The following is a 22,946-nucleotide window of genomic DNA, read 5'->3' as shown; positions in this document are numbered from 1 at the left end:
TCCCAGTGCGAGCACATGCAGACAACACAAAGATGAACATGATGCTTGTGGGCTCATTTTCTATATCAAGCATCGAACAACTCCAATGCTTCCAAACCAAGTCCATGCTAAGAATAAGTTGTGATCATAGTATTGAATGAGACCTTGTTGCATTATCTCAAAAAGCATACTCGTATCCTTGAGATTTCCACACTTTGCGTAAATGAAAACTAGTGCATTATCAACATAGATTTGATTGCTTGGCGACTCAGTCTTAATAGTTAGTCTATGCATTTGCTTCCCTTGCGATGGGGATGACAAATTCGAGCATGCAATGATGGCGCACACAAAGATACAATTGTCCGATTTAACCCCAACTCGCTACGTATCACAGCAACATTTAAGGCCTTGCTCTGAGAATTCATCATTGAGCAAGTACCCTGAGATCATTGTGTTCCACACGACCAAATCATGATCATCAACCTCCTTGAAGACCTTCATCGCATCGACTGTCCAGCTAACCTTCAAGTACAAGTCAATCAAGTCACTGTCAAAATGAGATTTTCTTGCAAAATCATTCTTGGTCATATGTACATGGAACTGTGCACCGTCGACTGAATCCTTCATGACCATGCATGTTGTGAACATGTTGGCGACCTTCAACATGTCGATCTTGAAGCATTTCTTCACCAATACCTGAAACAAGTTAAGGCTTTTAGTCCATGTCGGTGCTACCCAAACGCAATAATCATGCAATTCCAAGAAATTGTTGGAGCAATCTCAATGGTCTGCGTGACAATGTATTTTAGTGTTTGGGCAAAGGGTTAAAGTTAGGTTCACCCTTGTATTTGATATGTGTATATGAGTGTGCAAGTTTGCAGGATACACATATGACTCAGCTTGATAGCTTCGGGTCCGGTGAAGGATGGAGCATCCAAGGGACCGTGGACAAGACAGCAAGGACAAGGGTCGAGGGAAGCGACTTCGAGGCATATGCGAAGGATGACATTGGGGATGAGTTTCGGGCTTGGATGCATCCGAGGGACGAGAGCCAAATGAAGTAGGCTTGAAGGCTAGAAGTAAGGCTGTAAGGAAGGGTCAAGTGAGTCCTGAGGGTATGAGTGCATTGTTGGGATCGATGATCGCGGCTAGAGAGGGGGGTGTGAATAGCCGCCCCCAAATTCTTCGTTTCTTCCTACGATTAGGGTTAGCGCAGCGGAAATAACTAAATAGAAACGTAAAAAGGAAAGATCAAACCTCAAACTCGAACTCGACGATGTAACGAGGTTTGGAGATGAAACTCCTACTCCTCGGCGTGTCCGTAAGGTGGACGAAGCCTATCAATCCGTCGGTGGATGAGTCCCCGGAAAATCGGCTAATGTAACACTCCTTCTGGGTGGAGAAACCTCGCCACAATGTTTTGCAAAAGCAATACAGGAGATACAAAGAAAAGCAAGAACAAAATATATAATGAATGTACAAATACTCGCTTGCCTTCTCGTCGACTGAAGTCCCAGATGAAGCACCAACTTCACAGACGAATGCCAACAAGCAACTCAGTCAAGGAAGCTCCCCCGAAGCTTCGGAGCTCAGCAAAGCTGAAGCACAACTTTCAGAAGAACAGTAGCTCAAGGAGGAAGAAGAAGAGTTAAGAACAGTAGCTCCTCAACCCCTTTTATAACCTGCGAAGAAGACACGACAGAAACTAGCCGTTGCTACGCAACGGCTAGGATGTGGACCGATCAGGCTTCATCCTGATCGGTCCACAAGGGTCCTGATCGGTCACAGGACCAATCAGGCCCTTCCCTGATCGGTCATGGTGACCGATCAGGTCCTTCCCTGATCGGTCCCATGACCGATCAGGGCCTTTCCCTCCTTCTGATCGTCTCCTTCTGATCGTCTCCTGATCGGTCTGAAGACCGATCAGGAACTTCACTGTATACTACTGATCGATCACTGATCGGTCTCCAGTCCGATCAGATAACACACAGAAGCTCACTGTGTGGTTACTGATCGGTCACCAGACCGATCCAGATACCCAGTGTATCACTGGATCGATCCACTGATCGATCCAGAGCTTGATTTTCGCCCAAACCAAGTCCCAAGCCTTACAAACCAACATCCGGTCAACCTTGACCTGTTGGTACATCATGCTTAGCATCCGGTCACTCCCTTGACTTGCTAAGACTCCCCACCAAGTGTCCAGTCAATCCCTTTGACCCACTTGGACTTTTCTCTTCGTGTCAAGTATCCGATCACTCCCTTGACCTACTTGACCTTCTCAACACCGGATGTCCGATCACCCTTGATCCATCTGGATTTTTCCTTGCCCGGCTTTACTCACCAGGACTTTCACCTAGCTTCACTCACTAGGGTTTTCACCTGGCTTCACTCACCAGGATTTCCAATCTGCCCGGCTTTACTCACCAGGACTTTCCAACTGCCTGGCTTCACTCACCAGGACTTTCCCACTGCCTGGCTTCACTCACCAGGATTTCCAATTTGCCCGGCTTCACTCACCAGGACTTTCCAATTGCCTGGCTTCACTCACCAGGACTTTCCCATTGCCTGGCTTCACTCACCAGGACTTTCCCACTGCATGGCTTCACTCACCAGGACTTTCACCTAGCTTCACTCACTAGGGTTTATCCGTCTGCCTGGCTTCACTCACCAGGACTTTCCACATCCGGTCCAGAGAACGAGCTACCGAGCCCTCTCTGATCACAATTCGGAGAACGAGCTACCGAACCCTCTCCGACTTCCATCTGGTCCAGAGAATGAGCTCCCGAGCCCTCTCTGACCACAGTCCGGAGAACGAGCTACCGAGCCCTCTCCGACTTCCCATGTGCCAAGCTTCCATACTTGGACTTCTCCGTGCCAAATTCCCTGCTTGGACTTTTCACCATGCCTAACTCCCTGCTTGGACTTTTCCGAGTCAGGTCAACTCACCTTGGGTCAACCAGGTCAACCTTGACCACGGGTTGCACCCACACTCTCCCAAGATTATTCTCGTCAAACATCAAAATACAACTCGAGTCAGGTCAACTCGAGTCTGGTCAACCAGGTCAACCTTGACCTAAGGTTGCACCAACAATCTCCCATCATGTTTTCGTCAAACATCAAAATACAACTCGAGTCAGGTCAACTCGAGTCAGGTCAACTCGAGTCTGGTCAACCAGGTCAACTTTGACCTAAGGTTGCACCAACATGCATGAGAGATTATACTCAGGGTAAAATCCTAGGTTTAGAGTTTTACTATAGCAGTATTGTAGCAAATACTATAGCAGTACTATAGCAGTCGACTGATGTTTTCACTAGTCAACTGGGAGCGAATAGAATGCTTCTGTTCACTCGACTAGTGTGGAGCAGTCAACTGGTACTTTTATCAGTTGACTGGTATCAAACCGTTGGAATGTAACGGTTGAATCTCCATAGAGGGTAGTCGACTGATGGTTTTGACAGTCGACTGGTAGGCAGGGTTTCCCAACTCGCGACCTATATAACCAAGCTTTGGTAGCTTGGTTAAGGTTGATGAAATTAGACTTGGTTAAAGTTTAATTAGTAGTCTACTAGTTCTCAAGTGCTTGTGAGTATTGTGGTGAGGTTTCTCCACCCACAAGGAGGTTTGAGATAGCCAGAGTTTGTCGGGAGCTAATCCACCGACGGATTGAGAGATCATCTACCTTATGAATAACCGTGGAGTAGGAGCCCTAATCTCCGAACCACGTTAAACAACATGTTATCAGTTTGCATTTCCTTTCTTAATCTTAGTCTTAGTCTTTAGCTTTCGTATTTGTATTTGTATTGTTTGTATTCCACTGTGTTAACAAATACATAGGAAGCAAGTATTTGGAGGCGCCATCTATCCAACCCCCCGTCTAGCTGGCCACTAATCCCCTACAGAAACAACATCCCTTTTAGAAAACATCTCATTAAAAATCGGCTCGACTTCGACCAAAAAGTCACCTTTACTATAGCTGCTGATGAGGGTGTTGTTAACAGAGATATAGGAGTCAAGACCTAAGGCGATAGTGAGGGAGTGGAACTACTCGATGACATTGATGACAGATGACATGAGAGAGGAGAGGGTGAATCCATTAGTCTTGGACCCAAGGTAGCGCATGCGAGAAAAAAGTGGATAACATCACAAGCGTAGGTGCCACCGTTGGCAGTTGCAAAGGCGGGGAGGAGTGTTGTAGCAAGTTGGAAGGTTGCTTCGGTGTCTGATTGAACAACTAGCAGTAGTAGAAATATCCCAAAATAGAACTTAAGCAAGTTGGTGAAGTAGAGCTTGTAACCTGTACCATCAAGAAGAGAAGAAGAAATCATAGCGGGGAAAGAACAAGAAGAGATAATAGCCTTGAGTGATAGATCATTCATTATATTCAATATATTCATCCATTTTTGCAAATGATATTAATGTTTTCTCCTCCTCTGAAATGCTTTATAATTGTATATCTAAGGTCATAGTAGATTGTTGAGCTCTTTGTATCTTAGAAGAATTCAATTTCCTCTCAATATTGCTTTTAGCATCATTAGGCCTTGTTGTTTGCTTCACTTTATTGAGTTCAAAAACCAACACAATCGTGATCTTCATCGTAGAGTCAATCGGCTCAATTGGGATCAATCAATCCTCCTATATGCAACTTGGAGTGGAAATGGGGACTTCAATGGATGCGTTCTCCACCAAGTGGAAAGCATTAGAGATAAGGGAAGATTCTTCTTCTTCCTCCAAGATAGCAGTACCGTGTCCTTCGTTCTCATCCTCTTCGTCATCATAAATTGGATCACCAAATATTTTGATCTTGTCGTCATCTCCAGGGCTCCTGTGATCAGACAATCGGAAGAGTAAAATTGTCGTACTCGATGTTGTTAAAGTCCACATCCTCATGGTTGTTTCCACCATCGTGGAAGGAAGGGGGGACATAGTGTAGGATTGGAAAGACGATAGAGAGGAGGGTGAATAGCATTCTTCGAAAAATTGTGAATTAAAAACAAGTACGCAACAAAAAGGGAAACAAAAGACAGTGCTAACACAAGCCAAGTTTTACTTGGTTCGGAGCATTCGACGACTCCTACTCCAAGGCTTGTGATCGTCGATCACTTTCGTTGGGCAATCACTATCAGTTCGAATAAGGTGTTACAAGTTTTGGGTACAAGAACTAAAATTATTATTGACAAACAGAAAGGAAATAGAGATCTCTCGTCTTCAACCTTCAGAGAAGCCTTTCGGTGTCGTCGGAGCTTTTTCGGAGTAGCATGCAAGAGAGAAACTTATAGTAGTTGGTGTTTCTAAGCTCTTGATCGAAGGTCTTTAAATAGGCTCATTCCGGGTGCCTGGACCAAGTGGCTCGGCCAGTAGACGTGCTCCACATCAGCTTGTGGATGAGTTTTCGGGTCCAGGCGCCTGGACCAACTCCCGGCACCCGGACCGTCCGAGTGCCAGCAACACTCGCCCAGGCGAGCCTGGTCTGGGGGCCCAGACCAGCTCTGGGCGTCCAAACTCGCCTTTTCTTCAGCAGCTTCTTCCTTGCAAAATGGTTAGTCCGGACAATAGAAAATATATTTACCCTGTAAAATAAAGTTAGCACAATATAATAAAATAGTAGTAGTAGTTGGATCCTGTCTCCTCGAGACCAAGATCTAGTCAAGGTCTCAACTTGATTTTTCAAATAGACCTAAACTGGAATCATGCCTACAATTCCATTAATAGGGAACACACCCTCACTGGATCTCTCCTCCAATTGCTTACCTCCACTTACCAACTGCAGTTGCTTGACTTGCCTTTGACTTACCAGGTCTTCCTGCCAGTTGTCAGGTTTGCAGACCCAACTGGACTTCGGCCTATTGTCAGGTCCCGCGGATCTAACTGGACTTCCCGCCAGATATCGAGCCCTGCGAACCTATCTAGACTTCACACTAGCTATTGGGTCCCATGAACCTAGCTAGATTTCAGCCTGGTGTCAGATCATTCAGACCAGTCAACTCCTGCACACTTGGTAAAAAGGTTAGACAAACACCACATTTAACTTTAGCCTATTTGTCATACATCAAAACCAGATTATTAGTGCAACCTCCACCAATACATAGAGGTGTTGTACAGTCGGCGTTCTCTTGAAGTTGTAGGTGGTGGGGTAGTTGATCCCGTATTTCTCGAAACTAAACTTGCGCTTGGACATCTCTTCTCAATTGAAAATTAGAGATTTTTCAAAAGGGAAATAAAGGAACTTACAATATTGTGTCGCTAGACACCGAGATAACTTTGTGGCTTGTGTCTATAGATATTGAATCTCATCTTGGGTGCTACGACCACGGTGTGATGCTTCCTCAGCCTTAACATGCCTTCCACGACCATGACCACGTCCAAGATGATTCTCCATTGGATCTTAATGAGCTTTGATACCAACTGACACCGAGTAGAATATGTATATTATTCTGGGGCGTGAAGTTGCAGAAACATTAACAAGAAAATAAGAGGAAAGCAACACAAAAAAAGGAATAGCCTAAATTAGCTTAAACCTATTATGAAATCAAGAGCGCAAAGAAAAAGAGATGTAATCGTAACATGGCTTAAGTAAAATCAAATGATTTAATATCAAAATAACTTATCCTAAACATCATCTAAGCATAGGTTTATATAGCTCTCAAAACTCTAAAAATAATCTAAACGAAAAAAATAACCAACTAGACTTATTCTCTAAAATTTAAAATAAATTAACTAACAAGACTTAGTTTCCTAAGATTTAGGACAAAATTAAATATAATTAAGAAAAAGATAAATTAAACTTAATTAATGGATAACTAATTAAATAAATCTAAAAGATATACAAATCTAAATACTTTGGATTCCCTCTTGCATTATAGCCTTATCGGAGAACATAAATTGATCATGGTGCCGGATGCTCCAGCATCAGATGCCCTAAGTTGAAAAAAACTCGTCTTCAAGTTTAAAATAGTATCATATGGCGGCTCAAGAGGAAGATCCTCTAGCACTAAATTAACAATATTCATTTGTTGAGGATAGATGCGTGTTAGAGTGACTTTATTTGATTTTGGTCTTCCAAATTTGTGCTTGATAAAGGGTAAGATGGTCTCAACTCTCTCCTCAAACTTCACGATGTAAGCCAAGAGATAAACCATGTATGAATAATGTTCTTCTTCGGGTTCAATATCATACTTTTGCCTCATAGAATCAAAATACTCCCATCCTTCATCAACCTTCCTAGTACGAGCACATACAGACAACACGAAGATGAACATGTTGATTGTGGGCTCATTTTCTATATCATGCATCACTTTGAACAACTCCAATGCTTCCAAACCAAGTCCATGCTGACCATAAGTTGTGATTATAGTATTGAATGAGACCATGTTGTATTGGTGCATCATCTTGAAAAGCATACTCATATCCTTAAGATTTCCACACTTTGCGTATATGGAAATTAGTGCATTGTCAACAAAGATTTGATTGCTTGATGACTCAGTCTTAATGGTTAGTCCATGCATTTGCTTCCCTTGCGATGGGGATGACAAATTTTAGCATGCACTGATGGCACACACAAAGATGCAATTATCCAGTTTAATCCTAGCCTGCTGCGTATCGTAGAAACATTCAAGGCCTTCCTATGAGAACTCATTATTGAGCAAGTACCCTGAGATCACCGTGTTCCACATGACTAAATCAGGATCATCAACCTCCTTGAAGACCTTCATCGCATCAACTATCTAGCCAACCTTCGAGTACAAGTCAATCAAGTCGCTGTCATATGAGATTTTCTTGCAAAATCATTCTTGGTTATATGCACATGGAACTGTGCACCACCGACTGAATCCTTCCTGCCCATGAATGTTGCGAGCATGTTGGCGAGCTTGAACTGTAGATTATACTAAATGCATGAAAGACGAATTAAAAATAAATGCGATAAAAACTTACAGCAATCTCCCGCAGATCCGCAGTCGGCAGTGGCGAAAACTCGCTGTCGGAAGAGCGATCACAAGATCGGAAAGCCCTCCGCAATTCCACAAACCAAATCCCGTCGCCTTGGATGTTCTCCTCTTACTCTCGTCGCATACTCGCAATTTCACACCCCCTGAGCCTTGGACGGACCCCCTTTATATAGGGAAATACACTAGGGGCATAATGGACTTTTCCATTATGTGTAGTGGGGAACATGGGCCACGTTCCCCACTATCCTCATTTCCAACATCTCCCACTCGTCCAAGGTAAGTCACTAAGACTAGTTCATTCAGGTAAGTCACATAGACTATTAGAGAGTTTGGTCACATAGACCATATGAGAACATCCAATCCATACTTAGAGAAAATGGTTCGTGCGACAGCAAGCACACTGAGCGATAGTTGCTAAGAAGATTGTTACACCTTAACTTAGCCGCTCTTTAAGCAATCAATGCTAATAAAGTTGTTACACTTTACTTAGCTACTCAAATAAATTAGAGACACACTCTTTATGGCACTTAGCCACTTTCCTGGTGGCACATAGCCTTTATCCAGGATCCATCCAATCTTCAAATGACACACAGCCATTATCTTGAAGATATCCATGTCTTGCTATTTACCCAGATTAAATAATTTTCATTTACATCGATATGAACATCTCTAATCCCTTATAATGACCATTATGTCATGAGCATGTTCCATATCCAATATTCACATTCATTTCTATACATAACGAAATGGGTCGACCAGTGAATAACAACAAAAGATGTAAATATATTTAATCTTCCTTTTTAGCTAGAATCAATTCATTTTAATCAGTCGCTTTCCTAGTTATGCTCCATAGACCGAATCATCCATAGCCATAGGATACATGCTAAAGTAGTAGACACTGATTAAAACTTCAAGTGAATATCTAAATAGTCACTAAGGGCAAAAATTGAGATTAACATATAATCTCAAAGGTCTCACATAGTAGAGAAACGGGGATTCATTCTCCTACTACCTTTATTGTCGCAATAGCACATGTGGTATGAATCACATGCTACGATGTTATTCTCTTTACTAAAAAGAGTGCATGTTGTCTTCAAATTTAACATCGTACAAATTTTGATCTAGACATACCTAACGTCTAATCCTGAATTCAACATATGAATTCTAATCGGCTTTCGACAGTTCAGTAAATGGTGGGTTCATTTACTTGATCATTATTTACACATAAATGATCTCATCTTGACACAATTATCAAGGCGACCTCAACTTATAGATCTGTCTCTAATTTCAGCTACGTAAGCTGTTTCATAAGTAATGGTCTTACCCCTATTTGTACTTAACAAACAGAGATGATTGTCCATGTGAGTGGACCAATCTCCACCTGCCAACATGCTCACCGAGATCTTACATGAATGTAACAATACAACATATACACTGAATAAATTATGGCAAATTACACAATCATAACACAAAGTTTGATTGTTATTTCAATATTATTACATTCTACGAAGTCCCAAAGACTTTACATGTTCTTTAAATGACTCTTTAGTCATTGGCTTAGTAAAAGGATCTGCAAGCATAACACGTGTAGGGACATACTCAAGAATGATTTTTCTTTTAGCCACAATATCCCTTACATAATTATATTTAATTTCTATATGCTTGCCTTTGCTATGATATTTGGGATCCTTGGAAAAAGCTATTGCAGCTTGACTGTCACAGTAGACAGTTACTGGACTCCCACTATCCTCAGTAATTTTCAGTTGCTTCAGAAACCTTCTCAACCAGACTGCTTCTTGCACAGCTGTTGAACATGCCACATATTCAGCTTCCATAGTCGACAAAGCTACACAAGCTTGTTTCTTGCTGTTCCAGGAGATGGCGCCACCATTCAGCAAGAATGCATAGCCTGATGTGGATTTTCTATCATCCAGGTCTCCAGCCCAATCTGCATCTGAATAACCTTTCAGACTCATATCTGATCCTTGAAAACAGAGACAATAATCTGTTGTCGCCTTCAGATATCTGAATATCCTTTTTTATTGCCTTCCAGTGTCTCGGTCCTGGGTTTGACTGGAAGCGACTGACCAAGCCCACAACATAGCTGATATCGGGACGTCTACACTGTTAGAGTGTATACTAAAAGCCTAGCTTTTGGTATAAACATTTATCTAGAAATAAGAATCACATTGGTCAAATGTTTACATTTATGATAAATGTAGTTGTTCAATTAATTTATATTGTAGATAACATGGTGTGTGGTGTCACACACAGAGGATCATGTTATCAGTACCTTATAAATTATAAACAGTAGCTCACGACCATAATGGAAAGGAACAAACAATTGGAAGGTCGTAGTGTAATTAGGTATTAGTTTATCTTAACTATATAATTATACTAGTACACTTAGAGTGTATTGAGTAGGACCATTAGAGGTCGTTTCTTTTATACTGACTTTATAAAGAAACAAAGACTTCAGTTATTATGGAAGTGTGTGCTCTTAATCCTAATATAATAACAAGCACATATATTTGATATTTATGTCTTTAATTTATCAATGGGTGAGATTTAGTTCGATGAATCAATAAGCCTGATAAGTTGGGAAATGATATCACTTATAGTGTGTGTTGTTGATTATAGAAGGAAACTGTGTCCTAGTGATCTAGGTTGAGAATGTCCCCAAGAGGAGCTCATAAGGATTGTCATGTTAAACCCTGCAGGTGGACTTAGTCCGACATGACGATGAAGTTGAGTGGTACTACTCTTGGAGCTAGATATTAATTAAGTGAGTTGTCAGTAACTTACTTAATTAGTGGACATTTGTTATCTTAAACACAGGGAGACTAACACACTCATGATAAGAAGGAGCCCAAAATATAATTTGGGATTGGTGAGGTAGTTCAATAATAGTTCTCTAGTGGAATGAATTATTATTGATAAAATTAAGTTGTGTGTTCGGGGCGAGCACGGGATGCTTAATTTTATCGGGAGACCAAAACCAATTTCTCCTCTCGGTCCCTATCGTAGCCTCTTAATTATAGAGTACTATACCCACCTATACCCACCTTCTTACCCATCCTATAGGGGTCGGCCAAGCTAGCTTGGAGACCAAGCTAGGGCCGGCCATGGGTATGTTCATGGGTGAATTCATGTGGCCGTCCCTATTAAAATAAAAAGGAATTATAATTTTAAAATTTTTCTTATGTGGATAATATAATTTAAAAGAGAGTTTAAAAATTTAAATCCTTCCTTTTATAAGATTCTACAAAAGATTAAGAGAAGAGTTAAAATCTCTTTCCTTATTTGTAGATTAAAAGGTTGATTTTAATTTTGGTAAAAACTTTCCTTTTAATTATATTCATGATTTAAAAGAAAGTTTGAAAATTAAAAATTCTCTTTTATTAGTTTCTACAAAAGATTAAGAAAAGATTTAATATCTTTCCTTATTTGTAGATTGAAAGGAGATTTTAATTTTTAGAGATAACTTTCCTTTTTGGAAATTATCCACATGTTTAAAAGAAAGATTTTAATTTATAAAATTTCTTTTTATTAACCAATCATGAAGGGATTAAAATTATTGGAGAAATTTTTATAAATTTCTAGAAACAAATTAGGAAGTTTTAATTTTTGTTTTAATTAAAACTCTCCTTGTTTTGGGGAGAAGAGTGGCCGGCCATTATAATTTGAAAAGAGAAAATTATTTTAATTAAATAAATTTTCCTTTTCAATTGCAAAAGAATTAAGGAAGTTTTTATTAAATTTTCCTTATTTTCCAAGACCAAGGATTATAAAAGAGGGGGTAGAGGAGGCTTCAAGGTGAACGACTCTATTCTATTTTCCCTCTCTTTTCTCCTTGGGTGTGGTCGTCCCTTTCTTTCCTCTCCTCTCCTTTGTGTGGCCGAAACCTTCTCATGGTGGAGATATCTTTGGTGGCCGGATCTAAGAAGGAGAAGAAGGAGAGAAAAGAAGCCTCTTTTCTAGCATCCCTTGGAGCATGGTGGTGGTGGCCGAACCTCTTCATCCTAGGAGAAGTTTTGATGGCCGAAACTTGTAAGGAAGAAGAAGGTGCTTGGTGGTTCTCATCTCGGAAGATCGTTGCCCACACAACGTCCGAGGTTAGAAGAGGAATACGGTAGAAGATCAAGAGGTCTTTCTAAAAGGTATAACTAGTAATTTTTGTTTCCGCATCATACTAGTTATTTTTGGAAATAATACTAAATACAAGAGGCATACGATTCTAGAGTTTCGAATTTGTTTTCGATATAGTGTTCTTTTGTTTTTCTTTCCCTTGTGATTTGATTGTTCTTTTCGGTTAACCTAAAGTTATTTTAGGAAATTAAATATTAGCTTTCTATAAAAGGTTTTGTCTAGTCGATGGTGGTTGCTCCCATATCCAAGAAGGCCATGTGCCTCGCCACGTCAGTACTGGGAACCAATTATGGAAATTAATATTTAATGGAATTAATAACTTAAGGTGACTTGGGTCGAACGTGTTAAGTTCCGCAGGAGATCCAAGTCAAAACCTAAAAGAACAAATAGATTAAGTTTTGGATCAAACGTGTTAAGTTCCGCAGGCGATCCAAAATTTAATTTAAAAGAACACATGGTAGCTAGGAAAAGGTTCAGACCTTTGTACAAAATTTTTATACAGTGGAACCTCTAGGTTTTCCGAGTAGCAACCAACAATTGGTATCAGAGCTAGGGTTTTGCCTCTGTGTATTTGGTATTAGTTTAATTATGCGCATGTCATACATAATTTAGGCAGGTTAATAGTAGGATGTGCTAACTTTGTGGATGCAGGATCCAACTATTATGACTTTTAGTTATTATGTGTGTGATTGGACCCTTGGACATGTCAAGGGCATTTATCTGTGTGTGCATGATTGTATTAAAATACAGTAGGAGCTGTATTTAGTTTTATTAGGATTTTATTTTTGATCTAGATACATGTACATTCCTTTTATGGAATATAGGATCAAAATGTAAAATTCTATTTATGTCGCGGATCGAATCTTGCAAAGCGTGGAACCTTCTAAGGACCAGAGGCGCAGCGGAACTAGGAGCAAGATGGATGCGACAGCTAGACCCGGTGGCGGTGGCCAAATATGGCAGCAGCTTGGGATGACAACACACGGAGGACAACTAGAGATAAAAGTCATAATAGTTGAAAATTAGATTTTCTATTTATTGCTTTTATATTGTGCTGTGTGTGCATGTTAGTATACATGACTAGTAGGCTAACATAGTTAAAATTCCTCGTTTATAAATAACTAAGTGGGAGAGGGATTTTTAAATAAATCCCATGGTCTTCATTATTGGTTTGTAAGTGATGCAAACAAGCTTGCGCGTTGGCTCTGAGTGCCTTCTCCATAACGGATGAGCTTGTTTGTGGATCACTAGAATAGACTTCCATTTTTGGATGACTATAGGAAGTTAATTAAGAGCGTGTGATCTTCCCCAACGGAAGGGGCATAATCTTATTAATGGACTTAGTGTCAAGTAATGGTATACACTTAGACACATCTAATAGTATCCTCCCCATCGGAGTCACTGCTATTATTTGTGTGACCAAATGAAACCAACTATTAATTTGTCATAAAACTAGGTTGACAAGATAATAAAATTAAAGGGTTAAAACCCTTCTTACAAATGATTGATTTTGTATACGTCCACACTAACGTGGCAAATAAAATTAACGGTGTTTGAGATAATTTTATTTGTCATAAAGATACGTTGACAAGATAGTTAATGGGTAAAACCCTCCTTTTACAAATGTTGAATTTGTATACGTCCACACTAACGTGGCATGCAAAATTCACTGTGTTTGAGGTGTTGGTGAATTTAAATAATATTGTTTGAGGAATCAATATTTTATTTTAAATTCAAAAAGTTTTGACCAAATATTTGATCAAAGACAGATCAACTATTAATTTTATTCGTCATAAAGTAAAGTTGACGAGATAATAAAATTAATGGATAAAATCTCCTCTTTGATTTTGTATACGTCCACACTATCGTGGCATACAAAATTCATGGGATTTTAAAGAATTGATCTTGACCAAATATTTTTGTGATTCTTAGGATTTAAAATGTTTGTCAATCCCCTAGTTGTTATACTATAGAAAAGACTTAGTAGTCCCAATTGTAATGATTGGAAATAGGACTTGGACATTAAGGTAGACTGTCTTCTTAGAACTAAGAACAATATAGGTGTATTTAATTCATTAGTTGAAACATGTTTGGTGGTGTTATCTACCAGAACCTGGAGTGTAGATACAGATGCCATCAATCATGTCCGCAATTCATTGCAGGGTTCCAGGAAATCCAGCAACTAAATGAAAATTAAAACACCGTCCACATGGGCACTACTGTAAAAATGGTAGCTGTTGCAGTGGGAGATGTTTATCTTTTGATAAGAATAAAACATGGATTTTTGAGTAATTGTCTTTACGCACCAAGTTTAGAAAGAACTAGTTTTCAGTTTCTAAACTATTCAAAGAACTTGATATTCTGCCTCTTTAATAACAAAGTTGTTATTAAGAAAAAGAGGGAAGTTATCTGTTCTGGTACGTTGGTTGGCAATTTATAAATCTAATAACTCCCACGATGCAACAAATGGAAATTAGTAACACATCTTCTAATTTTAAGAGAAAGCAACCTTCGGAAATGAACCATTAATATCTTTGGCATCTAAGGCTAGGTTATATTAACTTGAGTAGGATTCATTGGTAGCTGATGAACTTTTGGGTTCATTGGTAGTGGAAATCTTTCCAACCTGTGAGTCTTACTTGGAAGAAAAAATAACCAAGAAGCTTTTAAGTTTAAGGGGTATGGAGTCAAAGATATATTGAAATTGGTTCATTCTGATTTGTGTGATCCTATGACTATCCAGATAAGAGGTAGTATTGAATATTTCATCTATTTTATAGACAACTATTCAAGATACAAATAAATTTACTTAATGTACTGCAAGACTAAGTACTTTGATTAGTTCAAATAGTACAAGGCTGATGCGGAGAAATGTTAAAGTAAAAGTCACTATGGTTAGAACATAGTGGCAAGTACCCCTTGGGAGAATTTAGGAGTCACTTATCAGAAGTAGGGATTCAATTCCAACTAACTGCACCTGGTACACCCCAACAGAATGGTGTAGAAAAAGGAAGGTATAGGACTCTTATGGAAATAAGTAGATTGATGAGTTATTTAGAATATTACCAAAATCATTTTTAGGATATACTCTGGAAACGGAAGTGAATATAGTACCTTCCAAAGTCAGAACTCTCTACTCATATAGAATTGCTGAATAGGCGTAAGCATATTTCAAAGCATATTCGGATTCGGGTAGTCCAGCACATATGCTGAAGAGAGACAATGATAAGTTGGACAGGAATTCACTTGTTTGTGTGTTATCCTAGAGAAATGAAAGTAGGTTTATAGTCTTAAAAATTAGAAGGACATTGTTAGCATCAATGACCGATTTTTAGAAAAGGACTATGTAATAAACCATGTGCCCATAAGAAAATTTGTTCTTAAGAAAATAATAAAAGACATGTCTAATCTAGTATCAATTGTACAAGATGAGATACCACAAGGAAACTGCAACACGTATCACAAATGATACACAATTGCAGAAAGTGCCCTCCATTTGGGTATATCCTCCATTTGGGTATATCCTTTTGCAACTAAACGAGCTTTGTATCTGTTAATCGATCCATCTGCTTTCCTCTTTATTTTGAGAATCCATTTATTCCCAATAGCCCTTCGGCCCGGAGGAAGATCAACTAAGTCCCAAACATGATTTTGAATCATGGACTCCATCTCTTCAACCATTGCAGCTTTCCATTTTTCTCTAACTCTACATCCCAATGCTTCCTCAATGTATTGAGGCTCATCGTCGTCAATTGGAAGTGTAACCAATGCCTCATTCTCAATATCAAACCTCTTCTTAGGTTTGATCTTACGAACACTTCTCCGTAAGTTGGGCTGTTGAGAAGTCAACTCATGACTCGGCATATCACTCCCACTCGGTTGACTAGACTCAGGTATCCCTTTTGACACCTCTCTTGTTGATAATATCTCATCCTCCTCAAATAGAGGAACATTTTTATCAACATCACCTCTGATTGGGAACTCTGTTTTGAGAAAAGTCGCATCTCTCGAGTCTATTTCGGAGATGGTTCCATCTAGTTGCTCACCTATGAAAACATAACCTTTGGAGGTCGCATGATATCTTATAAAGATACATTTCTTACCTCTAGGCCCTAGTTTTCCATACTTGTGACAACTATCATGAACATAAGCAGCTGACCCCCAAGGTCTCAGATTACTCAAATCTGGTTTTCTGCCTGTCCAACGTTCATATGGGGTAGATGGAACTGACTTTGAAGGCACTTTGTTAAGTATATAGGCTGCAGTTAATAATGCATCTCCCCAATAGGAGATTGGCAAATTAGCTTGCGCCATCATAGACCTAACCATTTCAAGAAGAGTCCTATTTCTTCTTTCAGCTACCCCATTTTACTGTGGAGTTCCAGGGATTGTCAGCTGTCTAGGGATTGTCAACATTTATGTTGGCCGGCGGCATGCTTGAGAAGGCCTCTTGCAATTTCTGCACAGTGTTCGTCGCTGTGAGGTTGGCTGCAGAGGGGAGGCGATCTACCGTGACCAGCGTTCGTCGCTGTGTGAGCGGCGTGTGTGGCTTGAGCGGTGTGCGACGTGGGCAGTGGCGGAGAAATCGGTAGTGCGTGCGAGAAAAAGTCAAATATAAAAAAAAAACGTGAACAGTTGGTTAACTCACGTTCCACGTGCAAATATAATGCAAAACACGATAGGCCTCAAAGAACACCTAAAGAATTTGTCTCCGATATTGGTCGGTAACTGTGTTCATGGCAGCCTCCTACAGAAGGTTTGCGTCTTTAGTGGACACTGGTGACAACGATCTATGACCGGCGACAACATTTATGTTGGCCGACGGCATGCTTGAGAAGGCCTCTTGCAATTTCTGCACAGTGTTCGTCGCTGTGAGGTTGGCAGCAGCTGTCTAATAATCCCTCTATCATTACATATTGTCTTGAACATATCAGACAAATACTCCCCACCACAGTCAGTGCGTAAAGTCTTAACTTTACGTTCCGTTTGATTCTCAACTTCGTTCATATAACGAATAAAGCAATCTAATGCTTCGGATTTATGAGAAATCAAATACACATGACCGAACCTAGAGAAATCATCAATAAATGTAATGAAATAGGAAGCTCCATGTCTAGCCTTCACATTCATTGGACCACAAATGTCCGAATGAATTAACTGCAATGTTGATTCAGATCTAATAGCCTTACCAAATGGTTTCCTAGTTGCTTTTCCAGCAAGACAATGCTCACATATAGACAATTAAATTTTAGCTCGAGTGCCTAATAGACCCTCTCTAGCTAACCGATTCATTCGTTCTTGTCCTATGTGTCCTAATCTAGCATGCCAAACCTCATCAGTTATATCTGCATCACTAGTTAAAGCAATGTTTGAAAAACAACCATCAATAGCATAATTGACATCTGGTTCTACATCAAGAACCATAAAATCATTTGTTAAAAAAAACCATATCCGATTGACACTGAGTCAATCTTAAGCTCAACAGACCGATTGTAAAAATTAATACAATACCCTAAATCAAGAAGACACATAACGGAAACAAGATTCCGTCGAATTTCAGGAGCATACAGGACATCATGTAGAAATAAAACTCTACCACCACGTAGGTTGAGTTTGCAAGTGCCGACTCCTTTGACTTCAACTCTTGCATTATTTCTCACATAGATCCACTTGTTGCCAGCTGGTACCCGACGGTACTCAACAAATGTAACTCGTTCCCGAGCTACATGGTTGGTTGCTCCTGAATCTATAATCCACAAAGGATAAGAATCAGCTAACAACACTGAACTAGCAACAAAATACTCTTGAAAAGAAGACACACTTGGATTTGCCTTTTTTGGCTCAGTGCACTCCCGAGCAAAGTGGCCCTTTTTGCCACAGTTAAAACAAGTCAACTTGTTTTTAGGTTTCTTTCCAGTCTTCTTGACTATCTTCTTGATTGGGCCTTGTCCCACAACAGTAGCTTCCTTCTTCTTTCCCTTCCCTTTCTTGAACCATTTCTTTTTCTTGGATCTATATGATCCAGCAGAACTTACAGCCACATAGGCTTGTCCAGAAATCCTTGCGGATTCAACTCTCTCCGCCTCCAATTCTACATGGCGTGAGACGTCAGTGAAAGTCTTGATACTCTCACTGTGAGTTAAGGTCTGCTTCATGGTCTCCCAAGAATCTGGAAGTGAACGAATAACTGCTTGAACCTATTGTTCATCAGTCAACTCATGACCAGCAGTTTTAAGCTCCCGAATCATGTTCGACATCTCCCTGAGGTGTTGAACCATTGACACATACGGACGCTTTTTGTAGCTGTCAAATTTAATTGTCAGCTGTCGAAGCTTGCTCAGACTTACTCCACTGTATTTTTCTTTAAGGGCAACCCAGACTTCATGAGCCGTAAGATATGACTCATATTCAAAAGCTAGGTCGTCTACCATTGAACTAATCAATATACCCTTTGCAGTAGAGTCCTTTTTCTTCCATGCCTTATAGGCATCAAGATCTCGTCTGTGTTGTGCAGTGGGACCATCTACAGGTACTTCCATAACCTGATTTACAGCCTCTAGAACTTCTTGTTCCTCAAGTACATATTGTATCTTGAGGTGCCAGATCTTGTAGTTATCCCAATTAAGTTTTTCACCTTTGTTGAGTTCAGCTATTATGTTTTTGGTTGCCATAATCTATCATAAATAAATAAATTATTTAGTATTCAGTATATATCATATGTATGCAATTTATGATTGACTTAATATTACTTTGAGTTGGTTTACAAAATCAAGTGACAACTATGTTTTCACTCATCATCCGTATGACCAATCAAATTAATATTAATCAATTGTATTACATACATCCCAACAAATGAACTAATCATTTATAATATCATGAATTTATTAATTAAATGAACTAATCATTTAATATATCATGTTTTTTTTAATTAAATGAACTAATCATTTAATATATCATGAACTAATCATGCATCATGTCAAGCAAACAACATAAATAAATGAACATATCATTAATATAAAATTATGCTGCAAATTGTTAACATATAACCAACTGACATGAATGAAATAGACTAACTATTGTTCATACAAAACGACAATAAAAATAACAGAACTCTAACAAACTAGATAGACAACTACCACTCCCACTAGGACAGACACTAGCGCAGTGGCCAAAATAATCCCTGGACTCATTTGGGGTAATCATAGGCAGGACAGCTTCAAGGTTCTCTTTTGGATCCACAATTGGATCCTCTTCTGGTTCCTCCTCAATCATTTCCGGGTCCTCTTCGAACTCTTCCGGATCCTCTTCAGTCATATGATGAAGCAGCTCCTCACATAATACAGAATATGTGAAGCATCCTTGATGACGCCCCCAAATATAGTCTGCTATCATCCTAGGATTTTCTGGCAATGATTGCATCAAAGCCCAAATCCTATAACTGTCCAGGACTGGAAACTCTTCTCGCTCAAGTTTCCAAAACAAATCATCAAGCCGTCCAATGTGTCCGTCGACTCCATAAGCAGAGTTATACTCTATCTCCTGAATCTCCTCCCTGAGCTGATTTCGTTGCACTTCGCGACGAGTCAATGTGGTAATCGTCCGTGCCATCTGAAAAATTAAAAATAAATAAGTCAGTACAAAACCGACTAACCAGTACAAAACCGGCTTATTTCAATTTATACAGGCATAGTACCAACATAATAAATCAAGAAAAACAAATCTTCTCGATTTTCAGGAGTTTAAGTCAACAATTAGAACTAATCTAATTGGTCAAACCCATTGGATCGGTTGATTAGGGATCCAGATCCTAAGCTTGGTCCATTGTCCTTAAGTAGAACTAATCTAATTGGACAGGGATTTTTGTACCTATGTTCTGTTACTTTTCTCTAAGTCCATTTTAACCAATTTCAGACTTATTGATCAAACTCAGGTCCGTTTGATCAAACCAATGCCCATTGGTTTAAGTCCGACCAATTAGAACAAATCTAATTATTTTAATCAAATCTGACCCGTTAGAACAAATCTGGTCATTTGATCATATTTGATCCAAGTCCAATTAATCAACCCAAATTGATTCGAGTTTAGATCAAATTTATTTGATTAAACCAACTAATGATTCAATCTAAATTTGGTCTAATTAGACTAAAATTATTCTACACCATTTATCATAAATAATGAATTAATTGAACTTAATATTCAATTAATTACCACATGCAAATATAATTAATGTTACCGAAAAAAAACTGTGCATGAAATTTTTTTATTATAAACATTAATTCCTCTAAAAGGGCAAAACTTCTCCATTCAAGCAAAAAAAACGTTATTTTGTTTTTTTTATTTTATATATACACATATTGTTTTGCATTATATTTGCACGTGGAACGTGAGTTAACCAACTGTTCACGTTTTTTTTTTATATTTGACTTTTTCTCGCACGCACTACCGATTTCTCCGCCACTGCCCACGTCGCACACCGCTCAAGCCACACACGCCGCTCACACAGCGACGAACGCTGGTCACGGCAGATCGCCTCCCCTCTGCAGCCAACCTCACAACGACGAACACTGTGCAGAAATTGCAAGAGGCCTTCTCAAGCATGCCGCCGGCCAACATAAATGTTGTCGCCGGTCATAGATCGTTGTCACCAGTGTCCACTAAAGACGCCAACCTTCTGCAGGAGGCTGCCATGAACACGGTTACCGACCAATATCGGAGACAAATTCTTTAGGTGTTCTTTGAGGCCTATCGTGTCAGCAATTTCAAGCAAATCGCGACATGGACGCAATCTTACTTGACTACGGCAAAACTAGACGGAGACGAACTCCGTTCACAGTAGCAATTTTAAATAGAAGATCGTACATGCATTTAGAATTAACTTGGCTCTGATACCAATGTAGATTATACTAAATGCATGAAAGACGAATTAAAAATAAATGCGATAAAAACTTACAGCGATCTCCCGCAGATCCGCAGTCGGCAGTGGCGAAAACTCGTTGTCGGAAGAGCGATCACAAGATCGGAAAGCCCTCCGCAATTCCACAATCCAAATCCCGCCGCCTTGGATGTTCTCCTCTTACTCTCATCGCATACTCGCAATTTCACACCCCCTGAGCCTTGGACGGACCCCCTTTATATAGGGAAATACACTAGGGGCATAATGGACTTTTCCATTATGTGTAGTGGGGAACATGGGCCACGTTTCCCATTATCCCCATTTCCAACATGAACATGTCAATCTCGAAGCATTTCCTCACTAATACCTGAAATAAGTTAAGGCTTTTAGTCCCTGTCGGTGTTGTCCAAACGCTGCAATCATGCAATTCCAAGAAACAACATCCCTTTTACAAAACATCTCATCAAAAACTGGCTCAACTTCGACCAAAAAGTCACCTTTACTGTAGCTGCTGTTGAGGGTGTTGTTAACAAAGACATAGGAGTACTCAAGACCTAAGGCCATGGTGAGGGAGTGGAACTGCTCAATGACATTGACGATAGATGACATGAGAGAGGAGAGGGTGAATCCATCGGCGTCGGAGCCGAGGTAGAGCCTGTGAGAAAAAAGCGGATAACATTGCAAGCGTAGGCTTTATCGTTGGCGGCTGTAAAGGAAGGGAGGAGAGTGTTGTAGCAAGTTGGAAGGCTGCTTTGGTGTCTGATTGAACAGCTAGCAGCAACAGAAATATCCAAGAATAGAACTTGAGCAAGCTAGTGAAATAGAGCCTTAGCCCGTACCATAGAGAAGAGAAGAAGGAACCATAGCGGGGAAAAGAACTGGAAGAGAGAATAACCTTGAGTGATAGAACATTCATTATCTTCAATATCTTCATCTATTTTTGCAAATGACACTACAACAAAAATGGCAAATGACAACGAATATTATCCATTGTCGTAGGGTCAAAAAACTGTTGTAACTGACAGCATTGTAAAATGCATTACCCTACGACAACAGTTTTGAATCCGTTATCTTTGTAGACATTCGACAATGATTTTAATCCGTTGTTGTTTATATGCTCAAAATTTTTTTACCATATACGACAACATTTTAAAATCATTGTGGTAGATAATTTTGGCAACAGATATAAACCGTTGTGGTAGACTCTGTTTACAACAAATGTAAATTGTTGTGGTAGATAATGTTAACCATTATTGTTTTTAATTTTGACAATAGTTATAAATCATTGTCGTATATAATTTTAATATGTTTTACAATGGATAAAACCGTTGTCTTTTATCACTTTTCACAAAAAAAAAAATCTGTTGTGGTTATGTAATGTTGTACAATGTTTCTAACCGTTGTCTTTAATTGTTCATGTTGTAACACGATAATAACAAACAACCAATCTTTATTTAATATATATAAACCACCAATACCAAACTAAATATTTACTACAATCAATCCATGAAAATGTTATCTTCAAATTTCAAAAATTAACTACACACATCAAAAAGAGAAAATAATAGCTGTGTAATGGAAATCCAAAATATGTTAGCTAAAATATACAAAAAGAGTTGTACACTCATGAAACTTAGTAGTACCAAACCATAAATCACATGTTTTCCAGTTCACCAAATGGCTTCTTTACATTAGCAAGGCAATCTAGAAACTAAACAAAGCTCACTCCTTGCATAAAAAATCTCAATCCTCATGAATTGCCCTTGAGTTACGTACCTGCAAGAGAAAAGTCAATTAATTAATACTTAAAACTCAAACCATTGATTTAATGCAAAAAAAGTCAGAAGGAGAGAAAAATTAAACAAAACTTATCAAAGAAAAATATAAAATATAGAAGAGAGAATTGTAGTAACTGCATGAATTGTAACTACAGAAAATGAGGATGTTTCTTCTCTTCTCATCCAAAATTAGTATAGTA

General features: G+C 39.2%; 1 protein-coding gene across 1 annotated transcript; it reads right to left on the bottom strand.

The window, feature by feature from the left end:
• Positions 1-360: 360 nt before the first annotated feature.
• Positions 361-21,902, bottom strand: LOC122004251 (pentatricopeptide repeat-containing protein At3g49710-like). The gene is made up of 9 exons (XM_042559170.1): positions 21,808-21,902; positions 21,336-21,623; positions 20,519-20,612; positions 7,785-7,865; positions 7,631-7,704; positions 7,091-7,201; positions 4,726-4,805; positions 4,128-4,277; positions 361-710 (listed from the first exon to the last, which is right to left on the bottom strand). Exons 1-9 carry the CDS (start codon positions 21,900-21,902, stop codon positions 361-363), a joined length of 1,323 nt encoding a protein of 440 aa, XP_042415104.1.
• Between the last annotated feature and the right edge of the window lie 1,044 nt (positions 21,903-22,946).

Source organism: Zingiber officinale, chromosome 7B (assembly GCF_018446385.1).
Source record: "Zingiber officinale cultivar Zhangliang chromosome 7B, Zo_v1.1, whole genome shotgun sequence".
Lineage (NCBI taxonomy): Eukaryota > Viridiplantae > Streptophyta > Magnoliopsida > Zingiberales > Zingiberaceae > Zingiber > Zingiber officinale.
Note: the sequence above shows the minus strand (reverse complement) of the source record. Positions and strands in the feature narration are given on the sequence as shown.

Excerpts from the sequence above, each read along its gene's own strand:
- LOC122004251 (XM_042559170.1), bottom strand. The coding sequence starts at position 21,902 with ATGAAGATATTGAAGATAATGAATGTTCTATCACTCAAGGTTATTCTC. Across the intron at positions 7,202-7,630 it reads TGGAACACGGTGATCTCAGG|GAAGGTTGATGAAGGATGGG; the intron begins GTACTTGCTCAA and ends TGCTCGTACTAG. Across the intron at positions 4,278-4,725 it reads GGATGAGAACGAAGGACACG|GTTACAAGCTCTACTTCACC; the intron begins GTACTGCTATCT and ends TTGATGGTACAG.